This window comes from Echiichthys vipera (genome assembly GCF_963691815.1).
Source record: "Echiichthys vipera genome assembly, chromosome: 1".
In the NCBI taxonomy this organism is placed as follows: domain Eukaryota; kingdom Metazoa; phylum Chordata; class Actinopteri; order Perciformes; family Trachinidae; genus Echiichthys; species Echiichthys vipera.
The window spans coordinates 26,870,272-26,894,687 of record NC_139826.1 but is presented as its reverse complement, the minus strand read 5'-3'; the positions used below and the strand labels follow the sequence as shown (position 1 = coordinate 26,894,687).

Below are 24,416 nucleotides of genomic sequence, written 5' to 3'. Positions count from 1 at the left end.
CTTTCTTCACCCTGTTGTACGGCCTTGATTACGGCAGAGATAAGTCAATCAAGTGGGTCATGTCTCTGGGCCTCTCCCTCTTCCAGAGCATCTTTATACTGCAGCCTCTCAAGGTTGGTAAAGACAGGGAAATTTAAAACGGTATTCTTTCCAGCATGTCACATGAGTTAAAGGATGTTACAAAGATCATTTGCTTTCTTGTGACTTGTTTTGGTTCACAGGTGATAGGCATTGCTGTGTTTTTTGCCCTGCTGCTGAAACCCGTAGCTGTGGAAGAGAGTGCAGAAATTGAGCAAGTGATGTTAGGTAAGACAAACATTATGCAGGTCCTCTGTTACCCGAGAAGGTACGGACGTAAAGGTTCCTAGCCGTTGGTAAAGTTGCTCCATGTCTACTGGATGTGTAAATAAGCAAAATGTTACTAACACATTTGCAGTGACAGGTTAAGGTTGAAAAAAATGACAGCTCTAATTATAACAGGTATGATATGATGCTTAAGCAGAAGGGCAATGTTCCAAAATGCATAAGCTGGCTTTGTGCACGACGTATGAAGATAAGATATTTTGTGCATCACACATCGTGGGCATTTGGTTTGCCTTAAACACGCCAAGCCTGTATCGTTTCGATTTCTTCTTCTTTTAATTTATGGCAGACTAGACACGGGAAGTGCATCGTGCACAACAATAATCTCATCTTTGCAAACAGATTTGATGTACGTGTTTGTTTGTTTGCATATCGCCTGGGGAAGTGAAATCTGATTAGAAGCGGTGACTTTATCATTTCATTTCTTTTTCATTTTAAAACCAAGTCAAGTGTGAACAGACGTACTACACTTGTCACTTGAAACAAAAGCTTTAATAAAATAAAGAGTAGAGAGAGCATCCTTTTAGGATAAATCTAAGATGCTGGAACGTACAATTTAAAGAGGAAAATAACATCTAAATTCCATTCATCACATACATTGTTTAGTCCAACAACCTATTCATAATGCAGAAGCAGACAGAGGTATCCATTCCAGTTTGTTTTGGGTTGACTGCAGAGAGCTCTTATGTAATGATGCATATGAAATATTTGCTCTGACAAATCCAGACTAGTAACCCTTTCAGTTTCCTCCTCCCCCCAAGTGACTTTTCTCTCTTTTAAGTGTATCATTGCATCCTTCCTTCAGTTAAAGAGCAGTAAAGTACTGAGTCTTACTGCGCTGTCTTCTCCATTTAACAGCGCAACAAGACAAGTGTAGCCGCTACTCTGGCAGGGACACGCTGTAAGGAAGCTGCATAGCCGGATAAGCTGTCTTACCGGTCGGGGCACAGCTGCGATCCACGGCACCCTCACTTCTTAAACACTCTTTTGCACTTATTGGAAGTTTTAACTTTCTGCATATAAAATGAATTCTTTTTCTGAAACAGTGAGTAAATTGGTGATGAAATAACTGTTGCCCTTTCATGTCAAAGTGTTCCAAGTCATTTATGTGTATGTTAACAAAATCTCTGGTTGCTTTTGTTCATTTGATGTCAACATACAAAATCCATTTGCACCAGCTTTGAATGTCAGAAACTCTTGGACCTATAATAAGCTCTTTGGATAATTTTGACAGTAAAAAGTAAATCAGTCCATAAAGTAAACATAATCAACGAGTAATGGAATTATTAAATGTCTGTACAGTCTCCAGCAATATTTGTTTTGTTCTTTGTTTGTTTTGTTTTGTTATTTTCATCCAAGTTTACTAAAGTTGGGTTTTAGTGGAACAGTTAAGTGTTTCAATATTATTATAAACTATATTTCAAAGGGGGAAATACTTAATTCTATATTGACCAATACTTAACACTGCCGTATTTTATACTACCGTCAACTTGACTAGTCATCACAGCGTATGATGTCCGACCACCGACTACACACCAACAGGCACTTTCATTTTCAGAAGAGTGAAAAGGTGCTTTTATGTAATTTATGGGGCATATGGGGTCTGATTATTAATTGATAACTTTTTTTAATTTCATCTTCATGTCACTGTAATACATGCTGAAGGTGCATGTCATGACTTTTCATCATACTGCTGACTTTTATGCGATTCAGTCTGTACTCTCTTTGAATGATTTATGTAGCAGAGCTAACAACATTCAAGTCTTTGCTGTGGGTTGGAGAACACAAGCTGGTCTGCAGACCCTTTAATGTCCTGTCTTACACCTTCTGAGCGTGTATTTAATCACTGATTGATTTGTTTTCATTTAGTGATACTGTGTACGTATTGTGTGTGTGTGTGTGTGTGAACTTGAATAAACTGATCATACTATATAAACTTTAATGCCTTAATGTATTTAATCCAGGGGTGGCCTTATGATTTTGGTGGCCCGAAAGAATATTTTGTTTGTGGCCCCAAACATACCCAGCACAACCACCAAATCACACACACTGCTCACAACTCAACGGACACACATACACACAATAGAGATGGAGAAATTAATCAATCTCGAACCCATCAGCTATCTGTCTGACGACAATTTAGACTCTGGGTGATACGGCTAATATGTCAAGCTTTACGGTGTAGCCAGCGGATATCAGGGCCAAGACTTCCTCTTCCGAGCAGGGCCATTGTTTACTGTCCGTTAGATTACTTGAGACACAATGATGTAGCAGGAGTTGAGACAGCAACTCTATAGACGCATATCTGCTTATACATGCAGGTAAATAACAAAAAGATAATAAAAAACTACATCATTGTCAGACAACAGCCAAAGTGTTCCGAGATGCATGACGGCAATTCTTCTCCCTCTCTTTTACACACAGACTGTTTACCTGCATGCAACCAAAACATTCTCATAAGTGTTTGGTACTCCTACTACAAACGGAAATGAGACTGCTTCCGCTACCCAAATCTTGTCCCATTGCTTACAGTCTGCATTCCTATGCATAATCCATTTATAGAGATTGCAAATGAGTTAACAACAAATCTCTTACTTTATTTTAAAACAGTGTATGTTTAAAATATACTAAAATATGAGAAGGGGAAGTCAAATGGATCTAAAAATCTGGATACTGGGAGATGGCAGATGGAGTATCACAGGAGGATGTGGTAACTCTGATCCCTGGAGCTGCAGTTACATCAGAGGAGGGGGTAGATGCCTCTGAAGATATTCCCTTAGCATCAGACCACGTCATGTATAAAGCTTTGTTGCTGGTCACTGGTACTCAAAAGCATGTCTCTTCAGGAATAATGATTTCCCTTCACACTGAGGACCCCTGCTGGTTACCATCTGACATTACAGCATTGTAAAGCATAGTAAGTGTTTTTAACAATAGGAGCAAAGAGTGTAAAAAATCTTCCAGTTTCAAATAATCTTTTATTAAATTGTTATTTAAGTATACAGTGGAAAAAAACTTTTTTGCAACAAGACACACGTTTTGTGTCCCAATGTTTAGCATGAAAGAACAGTCTAACATAGAAAAGACAGTGAGCAAATCACAGTTCTGTAGTGTAAATAATCTCTCGACTTGCAACACATGTGAAACCTATCAACAAACTGTGCCTATCTCCCAGCTGGGAAGCTTTTTAATTTGCTTTCCAGAGATTGCTGAATCATTTTATTCAAGGTCAACGTCCATTTGTCATGCAGGCAGAGCTAAGATGTGGGTAAGTTGCAGCAGCGCCATGTCTGTATGACAACAAAACCCTCCTGAGTCTCATGTCTCTACAGGAAATAGAAACATTGACCTCTATTGCCAGTGTATATGTTTTTTTGTCCCCCATCAAAACCACAGATTTTAGAGAATTGTTAATGGGAAAAGCAAAGTTTAATCGTATCAAGGTAACATGAATCTAGTCTTGATGGACAACAAATACATAATCCTAGATCATACTGGCAAGGCCTCTGATGAGAATGGTAACTATAAGGCAAATGCAGTGGTGCACATACAGTATAAGACACATGCACACACGATCACAGGAGACAACACAAACCGATCACCTCTGGGGGCAATATTTACTTAAATCAATTTAGTTAGGGTTGCTGTGTGGCCGCTCACCTGCACACATTTTGCTTGTAAATTAAGTACTTTAACAATAAGAAGATGCAGATATTTGGTGAGACTGAAATTTAAAAAGGGCCAAAAATATATATTTGGAGATACTCTACATAAAAAAAATTGTGAACTATTGTACAACTCCCTACTACCAAATTATTTTTGCTGTACAGTTAAATCATTCATGTAAATAGGTATATTTATATCATTGTAAATTTATTATATTAAAGCTTTTCATACTCTGGTTAAATCACTTGAGAACATCCTTTCCACAGTGAAAAACCTGCAAGACAGTGAAATATGGCTTCCATCTGTCGATACCTGTATGCAAACTAATGGTTGGGTATTGGAGCCTTGCCTTGGAAACAATCTTTAGCCTTTGTAAGAGTGAATGCCAGCTCTCCATTAAACTGGGGTGGCCTGTCGGGCTGGTTTGACTTATCTGAGACTAGGCTGAGTGACACAGTGGCAAAGATCACGACGACACAGCATGTGCAAAGCAGAATCAAGGCATGTACTGTAAATATTCATCTGACCCAAAACAATCCCGAGAAAAACAACAATTAAAATCTAAATTTGGTTATATAGTACATTACAAAGAAATTGGAAAAGTTAAAAAAGTCAGTGTGACCTGAAATGAGAACGAGTGAACCGGGATTAACACCCACGTGATTGTATGTAAGAATATTTATATACGTGCCCTGTAGAAAGAAATTAAAAACATGTAGTACTCACTAGTACTGCCAAAGGAAATAGGATTTGTTAACTGACAAGGTCATATACTTATACAAATGAGGTAAGAATACATATGTTTAATATCTATGCAAGATTACTTCATGGTGGAAGGGAGGAAAGTATCCAAATTGTATTCAGAGCCTTGAACCTTTTTTTAATTTCCTGTTCTGAGCTGCTCAGGTGACGGCACAGGCCTGTGTGTATATGTATGTGTTTGTATTGACCAGGGATAGAGCAATTAGGTCTTCTTCTTCAGCTCCTCAAACCGCCGTGTTAGGTCATCAAAGTCGATGTCATCCGAGGTGGTGGTGCTCCTGCCGAAGGAGGATGCGGGGAGTGTGTCAGGAACAGAAGGGAGTTCTGGGAGGGCGTTGTTGTCAAATAGCTGAGACGAAGGGCCAGGACCTGGAGGGTAATATATGGTATTCAATTGAATTCATGCAGTGGTACATTTGACAGTTTGTAGAACATTATATGAGCTTTCAACAGGCAATGGGGAATAAAGGCTTTGTGTGCAATGACAAAAATGTAAACGGCACATAATGGACAGTCAGTAAGTAGAATTACTCAACAGAAATTGTAAATTAAAGGAATGGACAAATGCTGTTATTAAATTAAATACCTGAGGGATCATTTCAATAATAATTCAAGGATAAACCTTATTGTATCCAACATTTTTTCTTGTCAAAAAAATCAAATTTATATTCAGTATTGCCTGTGATGCCGAAGCTTTGTCCTCTGAGCAACAGACCTCCACAGCTGTCCAAAAAACATTAAAAACTATCAACAACTTTGCCACTGTAGTATATTTCAAGTGAATACCACACACATTGTCCTGCAGAAGTAAATACTAAATACTGAAGTACCAAATCTTCTTCTGAATATAGTTCCAAACAATTACACTATCTACTCTTATTCGGGTAACGTTTGCTAAAAACTACAGTGCCAACCTGTTTTAGGAGAATATTTAGTTGATTTTAAAAGCATAAAATGGGATAAAGGTTGAATGCCTTCTTGGATTTGTTGACCGTAACAGAAATATAGAATATAACTGATGGTAATTGTTGCCAGAACTCACCTACGGCCTGGGAAGTAACAGAGTGTTTGTCAGTTACGTCATCAATCTGAAACACAGAGAAAATGTGATCATGTCCACTTCATATTGAAATATAATAATATCATACTATGTTAGTGTTGAGAAAGAAGGTGCTATATGCAACATTTAGACCATTAATACATTAGCAAACAACGATTTGCTATGTAAAGATATAGTGGAGTAATAGCGTTCTCAGCAGAGAATGAAGTCACTCTCCCTCTGTCCTTTTAATCTCAGCTTCTCTGTTCTTTGTTTTGATAGCTGGGCCGGTCATGCATACATGTTAGTGAATGAGAGTCCCTTCATTTGGAACTGCTAGCTGGACGGCGTCATCCCAGAAAAGTAACACACACACCCTTCGGTTCCTCCCCCAGCTCTCCCTGGTGAGTGTAAGCTAACACCCATTGCCATTATTAACACTGCTCATACTGCTGTCCCGGCATACGGTGGCTGCACGGTGTCATCACAGCATCATCACGGTAACTAACCCACACCCTCAGGTCCGCTCCTCCAGGTCACCCCGGCTAGCCATCGGCTGCCATATCAGCTCGGTCACCTGCACATTTGCTTGTGACATCAGAGGTGAGAGCAGATAATCCAGGCCCAAACTCTGAATGTCGCATACAACACCTTTAACAATTGCATTCAGCTATGCAGAAGTAAAATCAAAACAGTAAGAAAAGAAATGAAAAGGGGAAAACTATAGGGGATTTTTAAGAAAACCATCACCTTTAGTGTGTGAGACAATTAAATAGACTTAGCATTAGACTTAGAACTTAGCTAGCCTCGGCTCTCTCTAGACCTTTAAACACTCTCATCGGTTCATGTCAACCCCACTTAGAGGAACTGACCAAGTCAAAGTTAGTAGTTAGTGAAGTATTTGCACTCCGTGCTACCTATACCCATGAGGATGAAGCAGAATCAGGGTCTATTCTGAGAAATAGTGTTAAAAAAAAGTAGAAGATAGACAAAACTGCAAGCAAACTGAAGGAACTGCTCTTCCCTGAGTGGTGCCCTGCCCTGTCCGTCTGTCCATCTGTGGGAACAGGAAGGGGGCATGGATGGGAGGGGTTCAGTCACTTACAGACTCGTATGTGGGGGGACAAGTGGGCAGCTGAGGGGGCTGCCCTCCTCCCATTGGATACTGGAAGTTGTTGTAGGTTCCAACAGCAGGATTATACGGTTCCTGGAATAAAACAACAGTCAGGTAAAAGGCTGAAGGAGGCAGTTAACTACTGTCGGTGAATTTAGAATTCTAATCTCTTTCAGGCCAAAGTAAGGACAGGAAGGTACAGTTGATTTGAGACCATACCGCACATTTTGGGTGCAATGATCAGTGTAAATCTTTTCACATCACCACACAACCATATCACCCAAACAACTTTGGCAAAGCTAATTGCACTCTATGGTTCGTTGATAGGACGGTATATACTACAATTGAAGATTTCATGTCTCCCACCCCTATTACACAAGTTTCTATCACCAAATACATAACTCACAACAAAATCTTTAAAATGGGGTCTTTAAAAAGAATCTCTTACGGCTCCTTTGGGAGGTGGATAGTTGAAAGCTGTTGGCATAGGCATGGGCATAGGCATGGGCATGGGCATAGCACCAGCAGGAGCAGTGAAGCCTCCACCACCACCACCACCTCCTCCTCCTCCTCCTCCTCTTCCAGGCTTCCTGTCATTGTCCACGTCAATCAGGTCTGCCTCCTCTCCAGGAGACACCTCGGGCTGTCCGGAGACAATGGGTAGATGAGCGGGTAAATAAACACAAGGCAACTTCATCCTTCATATTGATTGACAACATATTTTTTAACACTCACCCGGACCATGGCGTCAGGTTCATATGGCACATTATAGTTCTTAGCGATCTCTATCAGGTACCGCTCCACCAAGATCTTTGGAGGAGCCTCCACGCCAAGTTTGTGCATCAACTATGAACATATCAGATATTAGATTAGATGCTGAAAAGCTACAAGGCTAAAGGTGCATGCATTCTTGAACAGAGTTGTGAGCACTCAATAGAAAAAAAGTTGCCTACCCTATCGTTGACTGTGCCAATCTGGTTTGTCCTGCACAGCTTGCCATACTCCTTGCTATATTTTGCACATAGCTGATCGGATACCTGACAGAAGCATTGAGAAATAAAACAGTCAAGACTGGCATAATAGGATTAAATGGACAGATGGTAGTCAATATTGTTGATAATGCAATCAGTACCAAGTTATATCTAGACATTACTTACAACTCTCAGTTCAGACACCTCTGACTGGAGGCGAGGAGCTGCCCAGATGAGGGTAGACACTGCCTCCTGTAGGCCTGGATCCAGTTCCCTAATTGGAGAAATAGAAAAAAAAAAGGTTAAAAAGAAAAGGCCACAGTTAAAGCCAGAGAGTTAGTAAATAAAGTGAAACCCCCATATTCCCCATCTATAGTCAGTTCAATAAAAGCGGTAATGGTTGGCTAAGTTACTCACTTCATGGACTGAATGAGGCCAAAGCGAGTCAGCAGCAGGTCACAGTAAAGCTCCAGGATCTCCATGGCTTCCACCAGATAGTCTTCTCTGATAATGTGCTCCACGCGGATCCGTGCCCGCTCATCCTTTCCTGATGACAGGTAATCTGCAATCTCCTTCCTTGCCTTTTGAGCAAGCTCAGCTTCATTTTTAAATTTGTAAATGGGAGTGGAAATAAAGGGCAACAGTCATTACTGAGAGAAACAGGAAAATTAAACAACAAACCACATCATCTGTAGGAGGATAGGATCAGGCTTTACATTCAGCCAAGGACTTACTTTTCTTTTTCTCAAGGAGTTTGAGTCGGTTAATGACCAGCCGGAGGTTGACTCTTAGCCTCTCTGCTTTGAATCCTCCTCCCAGCATGATGGTAGACTATCTGTGAACAGGACAGCATGAGAGGAGCACAAGCCACACAGCGGCATACAACTAAACTAAAACCAACCTACAGAGCCCATCTGACCTCACCCCTACCTCTTATCCAGTGAGTCACTTAATCATGTGAGCATGACCAACCCATCACAACAGAATGACTCCGCACATTAACTCCAAGCAAATAAAACACACATGAAAACACGAAGTTAGCTTGATGACTAAAACTAACGTTACGTAAAGTTACAGTGTTCCTACACCTTTTCCAAAAGTCAAAATTCAAGCACTTTTCAAGCATTTCAAGGTGTATTTTATTTTTTTCCAACACTGTGGAAAACTACATATTTGTATACAATACATTATGCCCTGTTCAAGTTCAGTTATTATTGCACTTGAATTAGATGTTATTGTTCTATAGTGTCCTACAACGCCTTAGTACAGTAACTATGCAAAAATCCAAGGTAAAAATGTCTTTAAAGATTGTTTATTGCCCCAACAAATTAATATTTGACACACTGATGATGGGTTATGGATTACTAGTATGCCATTTAATAATTATTATCCAAATAAATCCTAACATCCATACTTTCAGACACAAAAATATAGGTAGGTAGGGCAGTATAAACAACCAGCATTATGTTTTGAGACGGCTTTATACAGAAGGACTACTATCGACTAATAGAACGAAAGAAATATAATAATTACAAAATATTTTTTGAAAACACAGGGATTTCCATCGCCAGTAGGAACCCTGTGTTAGCATTAAACAGCTCAAACAGTTCGCTTAGCCTGACGCGACGGACAGCTAACGCGGCTAACGTTACCGAAACCAGGGTACTTTAAATATCACCATATCAATAAATTCCTCTGGGTTTCAACTATTTACTAAACCGTGTTATTATATACACGTTTAGAAACCCAATGTTGTATCTGTGTTGCCAAAACCTGACTGTAAATAGCCTCGGCTTTGTTCACAGTCTGTTCTGTCATGGTTAGCTCCCTGACGTTAGCTCTCACTCAACGCTAGCAAAATCAAAACAAACTGACCAAACACACTGACGTATTTTTGAAATATGAGATCTTTTTAAAGCGACCAAAAGTTAATAAAGACACAGTTAACTCACATGTTGACACCTCAAATGTTAATCAAGCGTACACTCGAACTTATTTGGGTTTCTGTCTTGTGTTTCGTCGCCGCGTTCACTTCCGTATTGGTATTTGGTGACGTCATGGGAGCTTTACCTCGAAGGGGCGTGGTCATCACACTTTCTGTCAAACAGGTCTCATGTGCTAAAATTGGATTTCTTTAAAGATTAAAATCAGAGAATTGGCTATTAAAACATTAAAGTAACAGCATTAAAGAACTTGAAACTATTAAAGAACTAAATTCCTTAATAATAATAATAATAATAATAATAATATTAATATGACCAAAGGAGCCTTACTCCGATCTAGAGCAAATGACTAAAGGAAGTGAAAGGAATACAAGCAGGGGGGATTAAGGTTGTCAGGGGCACTAGGCTACTGTTTGTTTGGGCCCCACCATTATTAATCATGCTTTATCAGAAACGCTAGAACAGAAGAAGAGTCCACAACCTTGAAAAACCCTGTCAATTTAGGAATTTTCTTTAGTAGATCTTGGTTCAGTTTCTAAACTGACCTTATGAACCCCACCACATGATGGCTGCTGATTGGGTAAATGTTTCCCATATCTATCCAATCAGCAACTTGTTTTTAAAAAAAAAAATGTTTCTAAGGGCCCCAACAGGAGGCAGTTTTTTTCCCCCAATGAGGTAAATAAAAAAATAAAATAGTCTAGGCTACAGCCTAGGCCAGCCTGTGCATTAATCCACCTCTGAATACAAGCTATTTTTTTGCTCTGGAAAAGAGAAATTAAAAGAGGAATAATATTGCATCTTTAATAATGGATAATTCTATAAATTCCAATCCTTCTGATATAGCTAATTACACCTACCTAGGAAGGCTCCCACAACAGCACCGGTGAACATCCAGGGTTTGGACATTGAGAAGGTGGAGCAGTACAAATACCTGGGTGTTCACCTCAATAATAAACTGGACTGGTCCCACAACACCGACGCCCTGTACAAGAAGGGCCAGAGTCGCCTCCATCTACTGAGGCGACTGAGGTCTTTTGGAGTGTGCAGGGCACTTCTGAGGACCTTCTATGACTCTGTGGTAGCGTCTGCTATCTTTTATGCGGTGGTCTGCTGGGGCTGTGGAAGCTCAGAGAGGGACAGGAAGAGACTAAACAGACTGATCAGAAGAGCTGGCTCAGTCCTAGACTGTTCCCTGGATTCCATTGAGGAGGTGGGTGAGAGGAGGATGTTATCCAAACTAACATCGATCATGGACAACACCTCTCACCCCCTCCATGACACTGTGGGAGCCTTAAGCAGCTCCTTCAGCCACAGACTGCTGCATCCGAGATGCAAAAAAGAACGCTTCCGCAGGTCGTTCATCCCGACCGCAGTCAGACTGCACAATAATAATTTGTAATGATTGTTATGTTTATTTTGTCAATTCACCCATGTGCAATTACACTTCCACATCATCACAAGTCACTTTTGTAATGCATATTTGTAACATCTGTACTTAGTATTTCCATCCACTGTAGTTTTTCCACTTCATATTTATGACACATAGTGTAAATTGTTGTATATTGTATATAGTATATTTTCTATTCTTATTTTTATCTTCTATTTTATTTTTAATTATCTTTGTTTACCTTATGTAAACTAAGGGTCTGTGTTGTCTGTGTCTGTGTTGTAAGCTACTGCTCATGTGAATTTCCCCGCTGTGGGATCAATAAAGTCTATTCTATTCTATTCTATCGATTATATTCTGATCTACAGTATATAGCGTCAACTACAACCAGAGGGTGAGAAATTCATCAACACTTCAGAATTTACTCCCCAAATATCAAAGGAGTTTAAAACTAGATTGTGATAATACGATCTCAAAACTTGAAATAATTGACGTTGTTGTGCAAAATGCAAAAAACATAACTTCTAAAAGTTTGGATTTAAATACGCAAAATTATAAAATAAGCTCTACCTCCAACAGCTACATTATATGCTGCTTACATGTAAACTCATCTGTATTAATTATCCAACGATATAATACTCTGACAGGGGTCAATATAGAAAACTTGTACTGATATTTCAAAACATTTTGGAATTCAGTGTTTCAGTATCATTGATGTTCAGTGGCTTCAATGTATAGTCACTAAAAAGGGCGGATCTGCAGCAGCTTATTCTCATGTGAATAAACATTTTTTATGAAAGTGCTATACTCGATGTAAAAAAAAAAAAAAAACAACCCACATCTGGTCTCTGTATTTATTTGAATGAAAATGGAAACATTTAACAAGTACTCTCATATCTAATATAATGCAGCTTTCTTATATAAAAGAATCTGTACAATAAAACGATCATCAACAACAAACCATGAGCTGTTATAACTTGAGTTTGCTGACAGAAACCTCTTTGTGTTTCTTCTTCTTTGAAGACTGGTCCTTTGCACTTTTGATCTGACTTTTAACCTGGTCCTGCAGCTCAGAGAAGAAGGCTTGAGAGGACCGCAGGGCCTTGTCCTTCCCCTCGTCCTGGAACAGAGAAACACGGTTAGTTGAGTCACCTCAGGTACAAACAGTTTAAATTATTATCAAAGAACTAATTTAATGGTTATTTTGTCATTAAAAGGTGTGACTTGCCTGGGTAGTGGAAGCAGACACAGAACTAACACATACGCGAGTAACCAACCAAGTACCAATACCACAATGCAAAGTACTCACATGTTAAAGTCCTGCATTCAAAATGTTGTTTAAATAAAAGAAGATTTTTTTAACAACAGTCAGTGACACATTATATAAAAAATTATATTTCTTATAATTCTCTCCAAATAATGAGTGGCTATGGCTGTCAAATGATTATAAAGTGGCATATGGGAATGCTCACATAAAGCATTTATAAAGAAGAAGTAATAAAGTACCTCACAGACTTGTTTCAGTATAATGATTGAGTAAATTAACTTAATTGCCCAGTTTTCCATCATCATCCCCATCATGTAAACTAAATACAGTGTGATTTGGTACTTTTAATTATTTGGGGCACATTCAGTGTTTATATCCTCACGGATGTATTTGTCAAGTGTATATCTTCTAACTCAAATTTTCATGACTGAGAATTTTGAACAGGCTAACACTGATTTCCTTCTCTGAGGTGCGTACTGATCTGAGTAAAGTGAGAAAGAACATGAGAGAAAACACTCACCTTGAGTATCGTGGTTTTGCCTCCTTTTGTGAGTTTCTTCAGATTTTCTACGGCCTCAGCCTTTGATTGCTTTTTGTTCTCCCCTGTTGCACTGGCCTCTTTCAGTTTCTGTCTCTTTTCCTTCTCCTTTATCTTTAGACGCTTTACCGTCTTCTTGTGGCGTCTCTCACGCTTCTTGTCTGTTGACGTCTTCTCAGTATCACCCAGAATATCTCCAGCTTTGGTCTTTTCCTTTGGTTAGAAATGAGTATTGTTATTCACGCGGTGTTACTAAATATGCCAAGATCAAAATGGATTGGTGACAAACCTTGATTTCTTCTGGTGCAAGTAGCGTAGCATCACTAGCGCTGACTGGAGCCACCTCCTCCATTGTGACAGACGGCAGGTTAGACACCACTTTGACTTCGGGAACAGGCTGTGGACAAAGGGCAATGTGGGTTTCAATAACTGCACTGGTTTGCTACGCTTTACACAACTCAAGTTTCTCAAGGATATGTTCAAATTATCAGTTCACATTTAAAATGTATTTCTATTCCAATTGATGCATTGGCTTTTCTTTTTACAGACACCATGTTTTTGAGGGAATGGCATGTTATATATGTTTGTATTATGTCTGGAAAACTTGCGTTAAGAACTACAGATTAAATTGAAGATGTCACTAACAGTTAGATATAGGCCTGTGATTTATTCTGCTTAACTTCTACATCTTTCAGATGCTTTCAGTCAATCAAAATACTTACGGCATATTTAGCCACTTTCAGTCAGTGCTCTCAGAAGGCAAAACTTACTGGTTTAGGTATGAAGTGGAAGTTGGAGAGAGCATCCAACTTTAAGAAGAGTGTGTCCATAAGCTTTTGAATTTCTTCATGGGATGGGTTCTCCTCCTCTGTCTTTTTCTGTAGTAAGACAAAACAAACAATGGATCAATAACAGCTTCATCTCAGTTGGAGTAACAGAGAGACATTGGAAACACGATAAATGTCAAACCTGATTCTGCTTGAGGTATTCCTGCTCATAGATTTCTGCTAGACTCTGCTTGCTCTTCTCGTGGTCCAACGTTAGCCTCTTTTTGTACTCAAACACCTCCTCTTTGGGTTTCTCCTTGCGGACCACATCATCAAATGCCTTACAGAAAGACTGGGTTAGAATCGGGCAACAAAAAAAACACCCAATATTTTTTTCATCCAATATAAAAGAGAAGTTATTGTGACTTACCTGGTCTTTAATTCTTTGTTTGATTATGTCTTCAAGCTGTAGTGTGGTTTCCTCTGTGATACTAGGGGCTAAAAGAGCAAAGATACAATCGTATTATCTGATTTGGAAATAACACACAGAAAATACATTTTAATTAAACAATGTAATAATAATAATATAAACATAACACTGGGATGAATAATTGTATGCATACAAAATAACATAAGAATGCAACACACAAAAAAGGAAGAGAAGTAACTAACCCATCCTGGATGTCTGCTCAAACTCCACATCTTCCTCCAGCATGCTGTTCTCTGGACGAGTCTGTGCAGTCACCTCTCCTGACAATTGCCAGGGCTTCTCTCCTAGAGCTACTTTCTCCAACTCCCCAATCTTCTCCGACATCTGCAAGTTTAAATAACAATTGGATATAATAATCACCATAAGCAGGCCTTTAGACTGAAACCAGCCTCGTGCTAAAACAACGCAAGGTGTGATGTAGACGAGGGCATGTTGCCTCAGGTACCGGTGAGACATTAAACACACTCCAAGATTCCAGCTTGGGGAACAAATCTTCAACATTGTGAAAGAGAGGACTTTATATTGTTGAATATTCTTCTCATAGAAGATCAATCTATGAAAAATATCCTCCACTAGTTGTACAACCGGGATAAGCTTGGTTAAAAGCCCCATGTACAACCACATTTATAACCTGACCATCACTTTCTCCTTATATATTCCAGTATCAGTCATTACAGCTGTTTGAATGAATAAATCCAGCTAAATGCTGCACCAATACTAATAATAATTATTAATAATGTATATATTGAGGCAAACAAAATCCACGGTGAGTTTTGAGGTTTACTTGCACATGTTTGATTGACCCGCGCAACTTTTTGACAAAAATATAATATCCTCATAACATGCTATGATGTCTTAAAAATGGGGGTTTCTGCCCTGAAACGTGTTTGCAAGGGGCTGTTCTCTATTCTGGCACCATTAAAGATAACAGGACCTTGAGCATTGGGACGGTGCTCTTGCTCAATGGCTATAGTATGCAATGTCTCTGTGTATTGTGCATGCATTTTGGTTATGAATGTGACGATGCACCTCTCCGGGAACCATCACCTTATCGTGGTGGAGAGGTTTGTGTGTCCCTGTGAACCTGAGGGCTGTGTTGTCTGGAGCTTAATGCTCCTGGTAGGGTCTCCCATGGCAAAGTGGTCTCAGGCGAGGGGCCGGACTAAGAATGGTTCACAATGACTCAATGGACAAACAACAAAGAGGAAGAGAGACCCTGCCCGGAGGAAGCCCGGGGCCCCCGTCTGGAGCCAGGCCCAGACGGAGGGCTCGCCGGCGAGCGCCTGGTGGCCGGGTTTGCCACGGAGCCCGGCCGGGCACAGCCCGAAAAAGTGACGTGGCACCTCCCTCCTCTCCATCCTGTGGGCCCACCACTCGCAGGAGGAACCACTTGGGTCGGGTGCGCTGCTGCACGGGTGGCAGTGAAGGTGAGGGGCCTCGACGGACCAGACACGGGCAGCAAAAGCTGGCTCTTGGGACGTGGAATGTCACCTCTCTGTCGGGGAAGGAGCCGGAGCTTGTGCGGGAGGTGGAGCGCTACCAGTTAGATCTGGTGGGGCTTACCTCCACACACAGTCTCGGTTCTGGAACCGTTCTCCTGGATAGGGGTTGGACACTATTCTTCTCTGGAGTTGCCCAGGGTGTGAGGCGCCGGGCGGGTGTGGGGATACTCACAAACCCCCGGCTGAGCGCCGCGGTGTTGGAGTTTACCCCGGTGGACGAGAGGGTCGCCTCCTTACGCCTGCGGGTGGTAGGGGGGAAAACTCTGACTGTTGTTTGTGCATATGCACCAAACAGCAGTTCAGAGTATTCGGCCTTCTTGGAGACCCTGAATGGAGTCCTGCATGGGGCTCCAGTAGGGGACTCAATAGTTCTGCTGGGAGACTTCAACGCCCACGTGGGCAATGATGGAGACACCTGGAGAGGCGTGATTGGGAGGAACGGCCTCCCTGATCTAAATCCGAGTGGTCGTCAGTTATTAGACTTCTGTGCTAGTCACGGATTATCTATAACTAACACCATGTTCGAACATAAGGATGCTCATAAGTGTACGTGGTACCAGAGCACCCTAGGCCAAAGGTCGTTGATCGATTTTGTGATCGTATCATTTGATCTGAGGCCGCATGTTTTGGACACTCGGGTGAAGAGAGGGGCAGAGCTGTCAACTGATCACCATCTGGTGATGAGTTGGATCAGAGGATGGGGGAAGATTCTGGACAGACCAGGTAAACCCAAACGAGTAGTGCGGGTGAACTGGGAACGTCTGGAGGAGGCCCCTGTCCGAGAGATCTTCAACTCACACCTCCGGCGGAGCTTTTCTGGCATCCCTGTGGAGGTTGGGGGCATTGAACCGGAATGGGCAATGTTCAAAGCTTCCATTGCTGAAGCTGCAGCGGTGAGCTGTGGCCTCAAGGTCTTAGGTGCCTCAAGGGGCGGTAACCCTCGAACACCGTGGTGGACACCGGTGGTCAGGGAAGCTGTCCGACTGAAGAAGGAGGCCTTCCGGGATATGCTATCCCAGAAGACTCCGGAGGCAGTTGCAAGGTACCGACAGGCCAAAAGGGCTGCAGCCTCGGCTGTGTCAGAGGCAAAGCAGCGGGTGTGGGAGGAGTTCGGAGAAGCCATGGAGAAGGACTTTCGGGCGGCACCAAGGTGCTTCTGGAAAACCATTCGACATCTCAGGAGGGGGAAACGGGGAACCGTCCAAGCTGTTTACAGTAAAGACGGGACGCTGGTGACCTCAGCCGATGAGGTGATCAGGCGGTGGAAGGAGCACTTTGAGGAACTCCTTAATCCGACTAACACGGCCTCTTTTGTAGAGGCAGAGCTGGAGGCTGATGGGGAATCATTGTCAATATCCCTGGCGGAAGTCACTGAGGTAGTCAAACAACTCCACAGTGGCAAAGCCCCAGGGGTTGATGAGATTCGTCCAGAAATGCTGAAAACTTTGGGTTGGGAGGGGCTGTCTTGGTTGACACGCCTCTTCAACATTGCGTGGAAGTCTGGGACAGTGCCAAGGGAGTGGCAGACCGGGGTGGTGGTTCCTCTTTTTAAAAAGGGGGACCAGAGGGTGTGTGCCAATTACAGGGGTATCACACTACTCAGCCTCCCTGGTAAAGTCTACTCCAAGGTGCTGGAAAGGAGGGTTCGTCCTATAGTCGAACCTCAGATTGAAGAGGAACAATGTGGATTCCGTCCTGGACGTGGAACAACGGACCAGCTCTTCATTCTCGCAAGGATCCTGGAGGGGGCCTGGGAGTATGCTCATCCAGTCTACATGTGTTTTGTGGATTTGGAGAAGGCATATGACCGGGTTCCTAGGGAGATACTGTGGGAGGTGCTGCGGGAGTATGGGGTGAGGGGGTCACTTCTATGGGCCATCCAATCTCTGTACACCCAAAGTGAGAGCTGTGTCCGGATCCTCGGGAGTAAGTCGGATTCGTTTCCGGTGGGGGTTGGCCTCCGCCAGGGGTGCGCTTTGTCACCAATCCTGTTCGTGATTTTCATGGACAGGATTTCAAGGCGTAGTCGTGGTGGGGAGGGGTTGCAGTTCGGTGGGCTGAGGATCTCGTCTCTGCTTTTCGCAGATGATGTGGTCCTGATGGCATCGTCGGTCAGTGACCTTCAGCACTCACTGGATCGGTTCGCAGCCGAGTGTGAAACGGCTGGGATGAGGATCAGCATCTCTAAATCTGAGGCCATGGCTCTTAGCAGGAAACCGGTGGATTGCTTACTCCAGGTAGGGAATGAGTCCTTACCCCAAGTGAAGGAGTTCAAGTACCTCGGGATCATGTTCACGAGTGAGGGGACGATGGAGCGTGAGTTTGGCCGGAGAATCGGAGCAGCGGGGGCGGTGTTGCAGTCGCTCTACCGCACCGTTGTGACGAAAAGAGAGCTGAGCCGGAAGGCAAAGCTCTCGATCTACCGGTCAATCTTCGTTCCTACCCTCACCTATGGTCATGAAAGTTGGGTCATGACCGAAAGAACGAGGTCGCGAGTACAAGCGGCCGAAATGGGTTTTCTCAGGAGGGTGGCTGGAGTCTCCCTTAGAGATAGGGTGAGAAGTTCAGCCATCCGTGAGGAACTCGGAGTAGAGCCGCTGCTCCTTAGCGTTGAAAGGAGCCAGTTGAGGTGGTTCGGGCATCTAGTAAGGATGCCCCCTGGGCGCCTCCCTAGGGAGGTGTTCCAGGCACGTCCAGCTGGGAGGAGGCCTCGGGGAAGACCCAGGACTAGGTGGAGAGATTATATCTCCACACTGGCCTGGGAACGCCTCGGGATCCCCCAGTTAGAGCTGGTTAATGTGGCCCGGGAAAGGGAAGTTTGGGGTCCCCTGCTAAAGCTGCTGCCCCCGCGACCCGACCCCGGATAAGCGGATGAGATGTGACGATGCAACATGCTGTACCAAGATGTTTCTCTGATCAGATCTATGTATTAAACCATATATTATTGTAAGGACAACTGAAGCTTATTTCTTCTATTCATCATCTGAACGGTAGTTCAGGTTGGTACCCCTGCTATTTTGCTGGACTGGCCTCTGTGAAAAAGTGCAGCCATCTCAATATTTAAAAGAGAGGTAAAGTTGGTCTAAACACAGCTTTGGTGGCAGGCTGACGGGTTTACACTGATGAAGCAGCTAGGGCTGAATGCTTCTCGGGTACCAACACAAATGTTTATCAAGAATTGAAGAAAAGTTAAGAACAGATCAGATTTTTAGTCATCTTCCTCTTATTCAATGATTTTTCAATGAATTTTGTCTCATTTGTTAAACAGAAAAAACATTTGCATATTCCTCAATTTGAGGAATCAAGTACTGTTTTCGTATTGAAGCTTATATCTTTTTGGCTCTATGTCCAGCCCTACAAGCGGCACTGTTGCATAAATACATTTATGGTCAACAGTTAGCTTAAAACTCTCCTACTCGTTATGAGTCTTTCACAACATTTAAGCCCACGGATCGGCAAATCAAATTTTAAGCCCGATTACCTTTTCTTGACGTTTCTCAAATGATGACTTGGATTCAGACTTTGCTGAGCTTGAAGCTTTTCCTCCAAATATGTCCTCCACGTCTTCACCTTCGCTGTCATCGTCCCCTGAGAGGTTAAAGGTCACTTTCTTATGAGATGCTTTGGACTGACTTCTTTCTTCATCCCTGGAAAAGGGTAGACACAAACATGCGAGAATCAACCATATGGGCTTCTCCCACACATAATTAAATGCATTAGATAATTTCAATCACACTTACTCATCGTCACCCTCCTCTTCACCATCATAATCATCTTCCTCGTCATCTATTTCTTCTTCACCTTCTTCCCGGCTTTCATCCATGCCGTCATCCGCGCCATCTGACTGGTCATCTGCTTTAGCTGGTTCACGATCCACAGCATCAAAGAAGTCCTTGTACTTGAGATCCCTGGAGCTTTGTACCTGTCAATATAAACAGCAATCAATACATTTCATGTTTTCTGCACGATCATAACACAATCAAATATTTGGGAATAAGTGAAAAAACACATACAGTTATTTTCTCTTGCTTTTTGGTAGAAAGTATTTGATCCAAGTCAAGATCATCGTCCTCATCGGAGGGCAGGTCCTGAAAATAGTCTAGCTCATCTTCGTTGGCATCCTCCTTTCCCTCTCGCTTGTCCATGTCATCAAGAAACGACTCCATCTCTGACAGTTTGAAGAACTTATCATCAACCTCAGAGGGAACCACCTTTGTTTTGGAGCCCTTTCTTCCAATCACCTTCTTCTGTTTTTCTCGCTTCTCCAGAGCATCCACATCAAAATCTAAATCAGAGTCCTCATCTGTGTATTCCTCTGCTCTTTCCTCAGCCTCCACAGCCATTTTCTTGGAGTGTCTGGCTGGTTCCTCCTCCTCTTCTACTTCTTCATCTTCTTCTGCATCATCATTTTCATCATCAGTCTCAACTTCTTCCTCCTCTAACAGCACTGTTAAAGACTTATCTGACAAAGCCTCTTCAGCTGCATCTTTAAAGTGTTTCAAGACGGCATTGTTCTGCAGCTCCAGCTCCTGCCAGATCTGCTCTTCATCGAAGTTTTCCACCACCAGCTGGGCCAACGGGCTGCCTTTAAAATCTGCAGGCTCCTGAGCTTTGTGGAGGTCATATAGGGTCTTAGTGAGAGAGGTAAAGTCAGCTGCCACTCCATCTTGAAGGCTGAAAAGGTGGAAACACTCAATTAGTATGGAAAGTCTGTTGTGTTATAAAAAGCAAGAGAGTGTTTTTTTATTTGTATTTTTTCCAAAAGACACCCGTGAAGTCTGTGGTGTTCAATCTTTAATGTACAACAACATAATGTCATATATTCAAATGTGATACACTTGGTACCAATAATTACTTTCAGCTCCGGGTATTGGAATTATACATTTGTTATGTCTTTTTAAAAAAATATATTTTTAAATATTTGGTATTTTAAGAACTTAAGAAACAGTTTAAGGTTTTTTCCCTGCAATGGTTCATTGCAAAGTAGGCCATCTCCCCTGAAATAATGACTGCCTCTGCTAACGCCATAAAATGAATACACTTTTATGAAATAAACCAATAGCATTCTATAAATGTCAAATAAAAGAATACAGGTGCTATTTCACACAAGAAGTTCTGTGTTTTGCTAATTTCATCCTATATGAGTTTAAGCACACATACATCTTGCAGTGCATCCAAAAGTCTCGACCTGCATTACACTGTTAAATCTGAGTAAAGGTTTTGTTACTGAATAAACAGCATTTAAGTTGTGTTCCTCTCTGGTTTCACTATCACAGCAGTTGGTTGTCCTGCATTATAGCCAATCATGACTGTGTGGTTAGAGGCACGTAAAGAGGCTGAAGATCCTTGAGGCAGCTGCGTGTTCGATTCCGACCTGTGGCCCTTGATGCATGTCTCCCCCTCTTTCTTTCACCCCATTTCCTGTCTGTCCTTTATAATAAAGGCTTGAAAAACTGCCAAAAAAATTATATTTGAAATAAATGAATTAAGAAAAGCTTGCATAAATGAATGAATAAAGAAATGCTGGAATAAAACAATCAATAAATGGGACAGCCTACCTCATTAACATATGGATACCAAAATACAGAACGTAGTAGGCGAATGGGAATGAATGTAAAGCATTTATTTATGTATTCCTATATTTGCTTTGTTATTTTATTTTTATGTGTACAATAATTCATGCATTTATTTATTCATTTATTTATTTATTTCTGCATTTAGTCCTGTATTTACCTATCCATTTATGGGTCATGTTTAGTCCTCCATATATTTTAAACAACTGTATGGATGCAATAGTGCACTTTAGTCAAACTCAGTGAGGTGAAGTCGTGTTTGGTTGGTCACACAAGTCATCAGTGCAGTCAACATGTCATGGTTACTGCAACACAGCGACTTGGTAAATAACAAATACTCAAAACCCCTTCCAAGGACCCAAGGGGCTGACAGCTTTAAAGAAGCACGGTGCTAACGCTGGAAGTGCGTGCAGCTAGCTTTAGCTCACGGAGAGCTGGTTCAAACTTGTCTCTTCAAACATGCGTTTTAACATTTAACATCTTTTCCAACGACACAAACACACAAAACACTTGCCTCAGAAAGTTCTCCGGCTGTGCTGTGTTGGCATTTATTGTCTTTACACACTCCTCCAGCACGCTCCACACATCTCCACTAGCCATCTTTTCTCCCACATGCGTAACTGTGTGTGTCCCAGGTAAATAGGCTCACGGAGAAACTCTTCCGCTGCTGCTGTTTGGTTCCGAGATACAAACATGGCGTCCGCCGCGCTGAAGGTTGCAGGTTGGTTTGTGTCAATAATTATTTTGCTCTCAAATGCAAACTTGTACCAGTATGGTGGCCCTCTGATTTATTTTATAACCTCAAACAAGACTGTTGTCGTCGTTGTTGTTGTGACTGCAACATTAGCTGCGTAACACAAAGTTAATGTCATAAACCACATGTTAATGTCAACAGTAGTTTTCGTGTTTCGAGTACAAAAAGGCGACTGTATTTCTTCCATCTGAAGAAATGCAAGGATAACTTTATACCAGTCTTATATTAATAATGTTATATAGGTTTTCTTCAAAATGTCACATTTTGATTTGATTCGCATTTTAACCCACTGTGTGTATCAGCCTTTAAATTCATGCAGTGCAGCCAAAAAATGTTTAAAACCACAGACCTTTGTTTTGAAATCTAGTGGGGTTTTCAAAGACACCAAATGTCAGACTGAATTTGGAGAAATGTATGTAGAAATGATGCACACCACATCTAGAATATTTCCTTCTAATGTAGTGCTGCAGCCGTAAAAAGCATGTCTTGGGTTTACCCTGAAAACACAAAACAGCTTAATTGAACCTGTTGGAACAAGCTGGAACAGAATATATTGTCACAGTGGGGATTGAGACTTTTAGGCCTAATGTTCCAACACAACAGCCATAACTTACTGCAATGATCACTGTATTTAAATCTCAAAGTCAGCTTTATTGTCAATTTCTGCAATATGTGCCAGACATACGGAGGAATTGAAAATACGTTTCTCTCAGACCCATGGTGCAATAAGTACAAAAGTAATATATACAATAAATAAATTCTAAATTCTAAATAGTGCAAAAGAAAAAGAAAACAAAAGTGATTGAAAATGTGCAAGGTAAAGAATGTACTGTACAATGCAGGAGACTAAATATACAAATTGATTCTGTTAATCTGTTTATTTAGTGGCAGGTCTTTCCAGGTGTTCACGTCTCACACTCTTGAGGGCGCATTCAACTTCTGCACCCCTTGGTCAGGGCGTCCCTGGATCACTGTGGAGCCTCGGGAGGCTGAATCACATTGCCATCGCTGTCCCCGACATGGACAAGGCCACAGCTCTATATCGGGATGTGCTAGGGGCCACGGTGAGTGACAAGGTGCCCCTGCCCGAGCACGGCGTCTACACAGTGTTTGTGGAGCTCGGCAACACTAAGCTGGAGCTGCTCCACCCTCTGGGGGAGAAGAGCCCGATCGCTGGCTTCTTACAGAAGAACAAGTCTGGAGGGATGCACCACATTTGTATTGAGGTGAGACAGCAGTGGCAGGTGGTAAGGATTATAACACTCAGTGGACACTGTGTGATCAGTATTGTGGAGGACGTTTTCCCTCAGATGAGCTTGAATAGAACTTTCCTACTGAAAGCATTATCTGTCATAGCAGAGAAAGGACAGGTGTAACAAATCGCATTAATATAGGCTCTATTCCCTTAATGCAAGTGAGCCAGCATGCACAATAGGCTTGTTTTGGCAGCAGGCATTTTAGCTGGTCATACTTGGAAAAGCCCAGGTGTTACATTATTGATGGCTCTGTTCTTCATCAGTAAGCCATGACAGTGAGCCAGCATGCACAAAACCAGGACCATGAAACCAAAGAAGCTAAATAGACTTTTTCTGTTGTTCAATTAAGTTTTTGAACCTTTTGCGTTTTCTACTGTGACAGATCTTTTGCCAGATGAAGGTCAGAGAACCGAATAGTTGAGATAATAAAGTGAGTTCAAGTGGTGGACAGTGTGTGGGAGTCTTTGTTTAATTCAAATCATCAGTTTTAGATCATATGGCACCTGTCACTAAGATTTTACGGTGTAGAACTGAAAGAAGAATTATAATGTCCACTGTGACATGTTGAAATGTCTTCCGTGAACAAGGCACACATTAATACATTTCATTCAGGTGTGCCTAGTTGGAACTGACACACCTAAATGACATGTATTAATTATCATTCATTATTATGCGTTGTAGGAGTTGAAATTAATGTGGCCTATTGTTACAAAAAATAGCAGCACACTTGTGCAAAAAACTGGAGTTGAAACGTAGTGTGACTAGTTGACAACTCTGTCTGATATTAGGCTAAGATTTTAGTAGAAGACCTACAGAGCTTTCATTCCTGAAGTGTTTGGCTAAGTTTAAAAGGAATATTAGTGTATTTGCGCATTTAGTTAACTTATTATTAGGATTCCTCAGTGTGAGCTTAACCACTATAAACATCATCATCATGTATTCAAGAGTCCAACCAATAGATCAACCAATATAAGCTTATTATAGATATATCTTTACCGGTGTATATGTCGACCAGTAGGGC

General features: G+C 41.8%; 3 protein-coding genes across 4 annotated transcripts in view; 1 reads left to right on the top strand and 2 right to left on the bottom strand.

The window, feature by feature from the left end:
* Positions 1-3,329: 3,329 nt before the first annotated feature.
* Positions 3,330-9,973, bottom strand: ist1 (IST1 factor associated with ESCRT-III). 2 transcript variants are annotated; one of them, XM_083919050.1, is made up of 10 exons: positions 9,868-9,973; positions 8,650-8,750; positions 8,333-8,513; positions 8,102-8,189; positions 7,898-7,981; positions 7,680-7,790; positions 7,393-7,587; positions 6,936-7,037; positions 5,834-5,879; positions 3,330-5,160 (listed from the first exon to the last, which is right to left on the bottom strand). In XM_083919050.1, the coding sequence occupies exons 2-10, from the start codon at positions 8,735-8,737 to the stop codon at positions 4,994-4,996; spliced, it is 1,062 nt and encodes a 353-aa protein (XP_083775176.1). In that variant the 5' UTR covers positions 8,738-8,750; positions 9,868-9,973; the 3' UTR covers positions 3,330-4,993. The 2 variants fall into 2 exon arrangements, with proteins under 2 accessions (XP_083775176.1, XP_083775177.1); XM_083919051.1 differs by having other exon boundaries at positions 8,650-8,746; positions 9,868-9,964.
* A 2,173-nt stretch (positions 9,974-12,146) lies between these two features.
* Positions 12,147-22,080, bottom strand: mphosph10 (M-phase phosphoprotein 10 (U3 small nucleolar ribonucleoprotein); the record flags this gene model as incomplete). The annotated part of the gene is given in 12 exon segments (XM_083916943.1): positions 12,147-12,368; positions 13,036-13,266; positions 13,343-13,450; positions 13,824-13,931; positions 14,023-14,160; positions 14,251-14,318; positions 14,493-14,634; positions 19,294-19,459; positions 19,553-19,734; positions 19,826-20,486; positions 21,900-22,002; positions 22,005-22,080. Coding segments are annotated over 12 exon segments (2,133 nt in total). The 3' UTR covers positions 12,147-12,218.
* The window catches only part of mcee (methylmalonyl CoA epimerase), a 2,918-nt gene continuing 573 nt past the window's right edge, over positions 22,072-24,416 (top strand). The window contains exons 1-2 of the mRNA XM_083916954.1: positions 22,072-22,106; positions 23,025-23,423. Coding sequence (XP_083773080.1) covers positions 22,079-22,106; positions 23,025-23,423 — 427 coding nt within the window. The 5' untranslated portion in view covers positions 22,072-22,078. The remainder of the gene's footprint in view (positions 22,107-23,024; positions 23,424-24,416) is intronic.

Bases quoted from the DNA above. Each gene is read 5' to 3' on its own strand.
- ist1 (XM_083919050.1), bottom strand. From the start codon at position 8,737: ATGCTGGGAGGAGGATTCAAAGCAGAGAGGCTAAGAGTCAACCTCCGG. The intron at 8,514-8,649 runs GTAAGTCCTTGG...TTAAAAATGAAG, and splicing joins ACTCCTTGAGAAAAAGAAAA to CTGAGCTTGCTCAAAAGGCA. The intron at 7,038-7,392 runs GTAAGAGATTCT...GTTTTATTCCAG, and splicing joins ATCCACCTCCCAAAGGAGCC to GAACCGTATAATCCTGCTGT.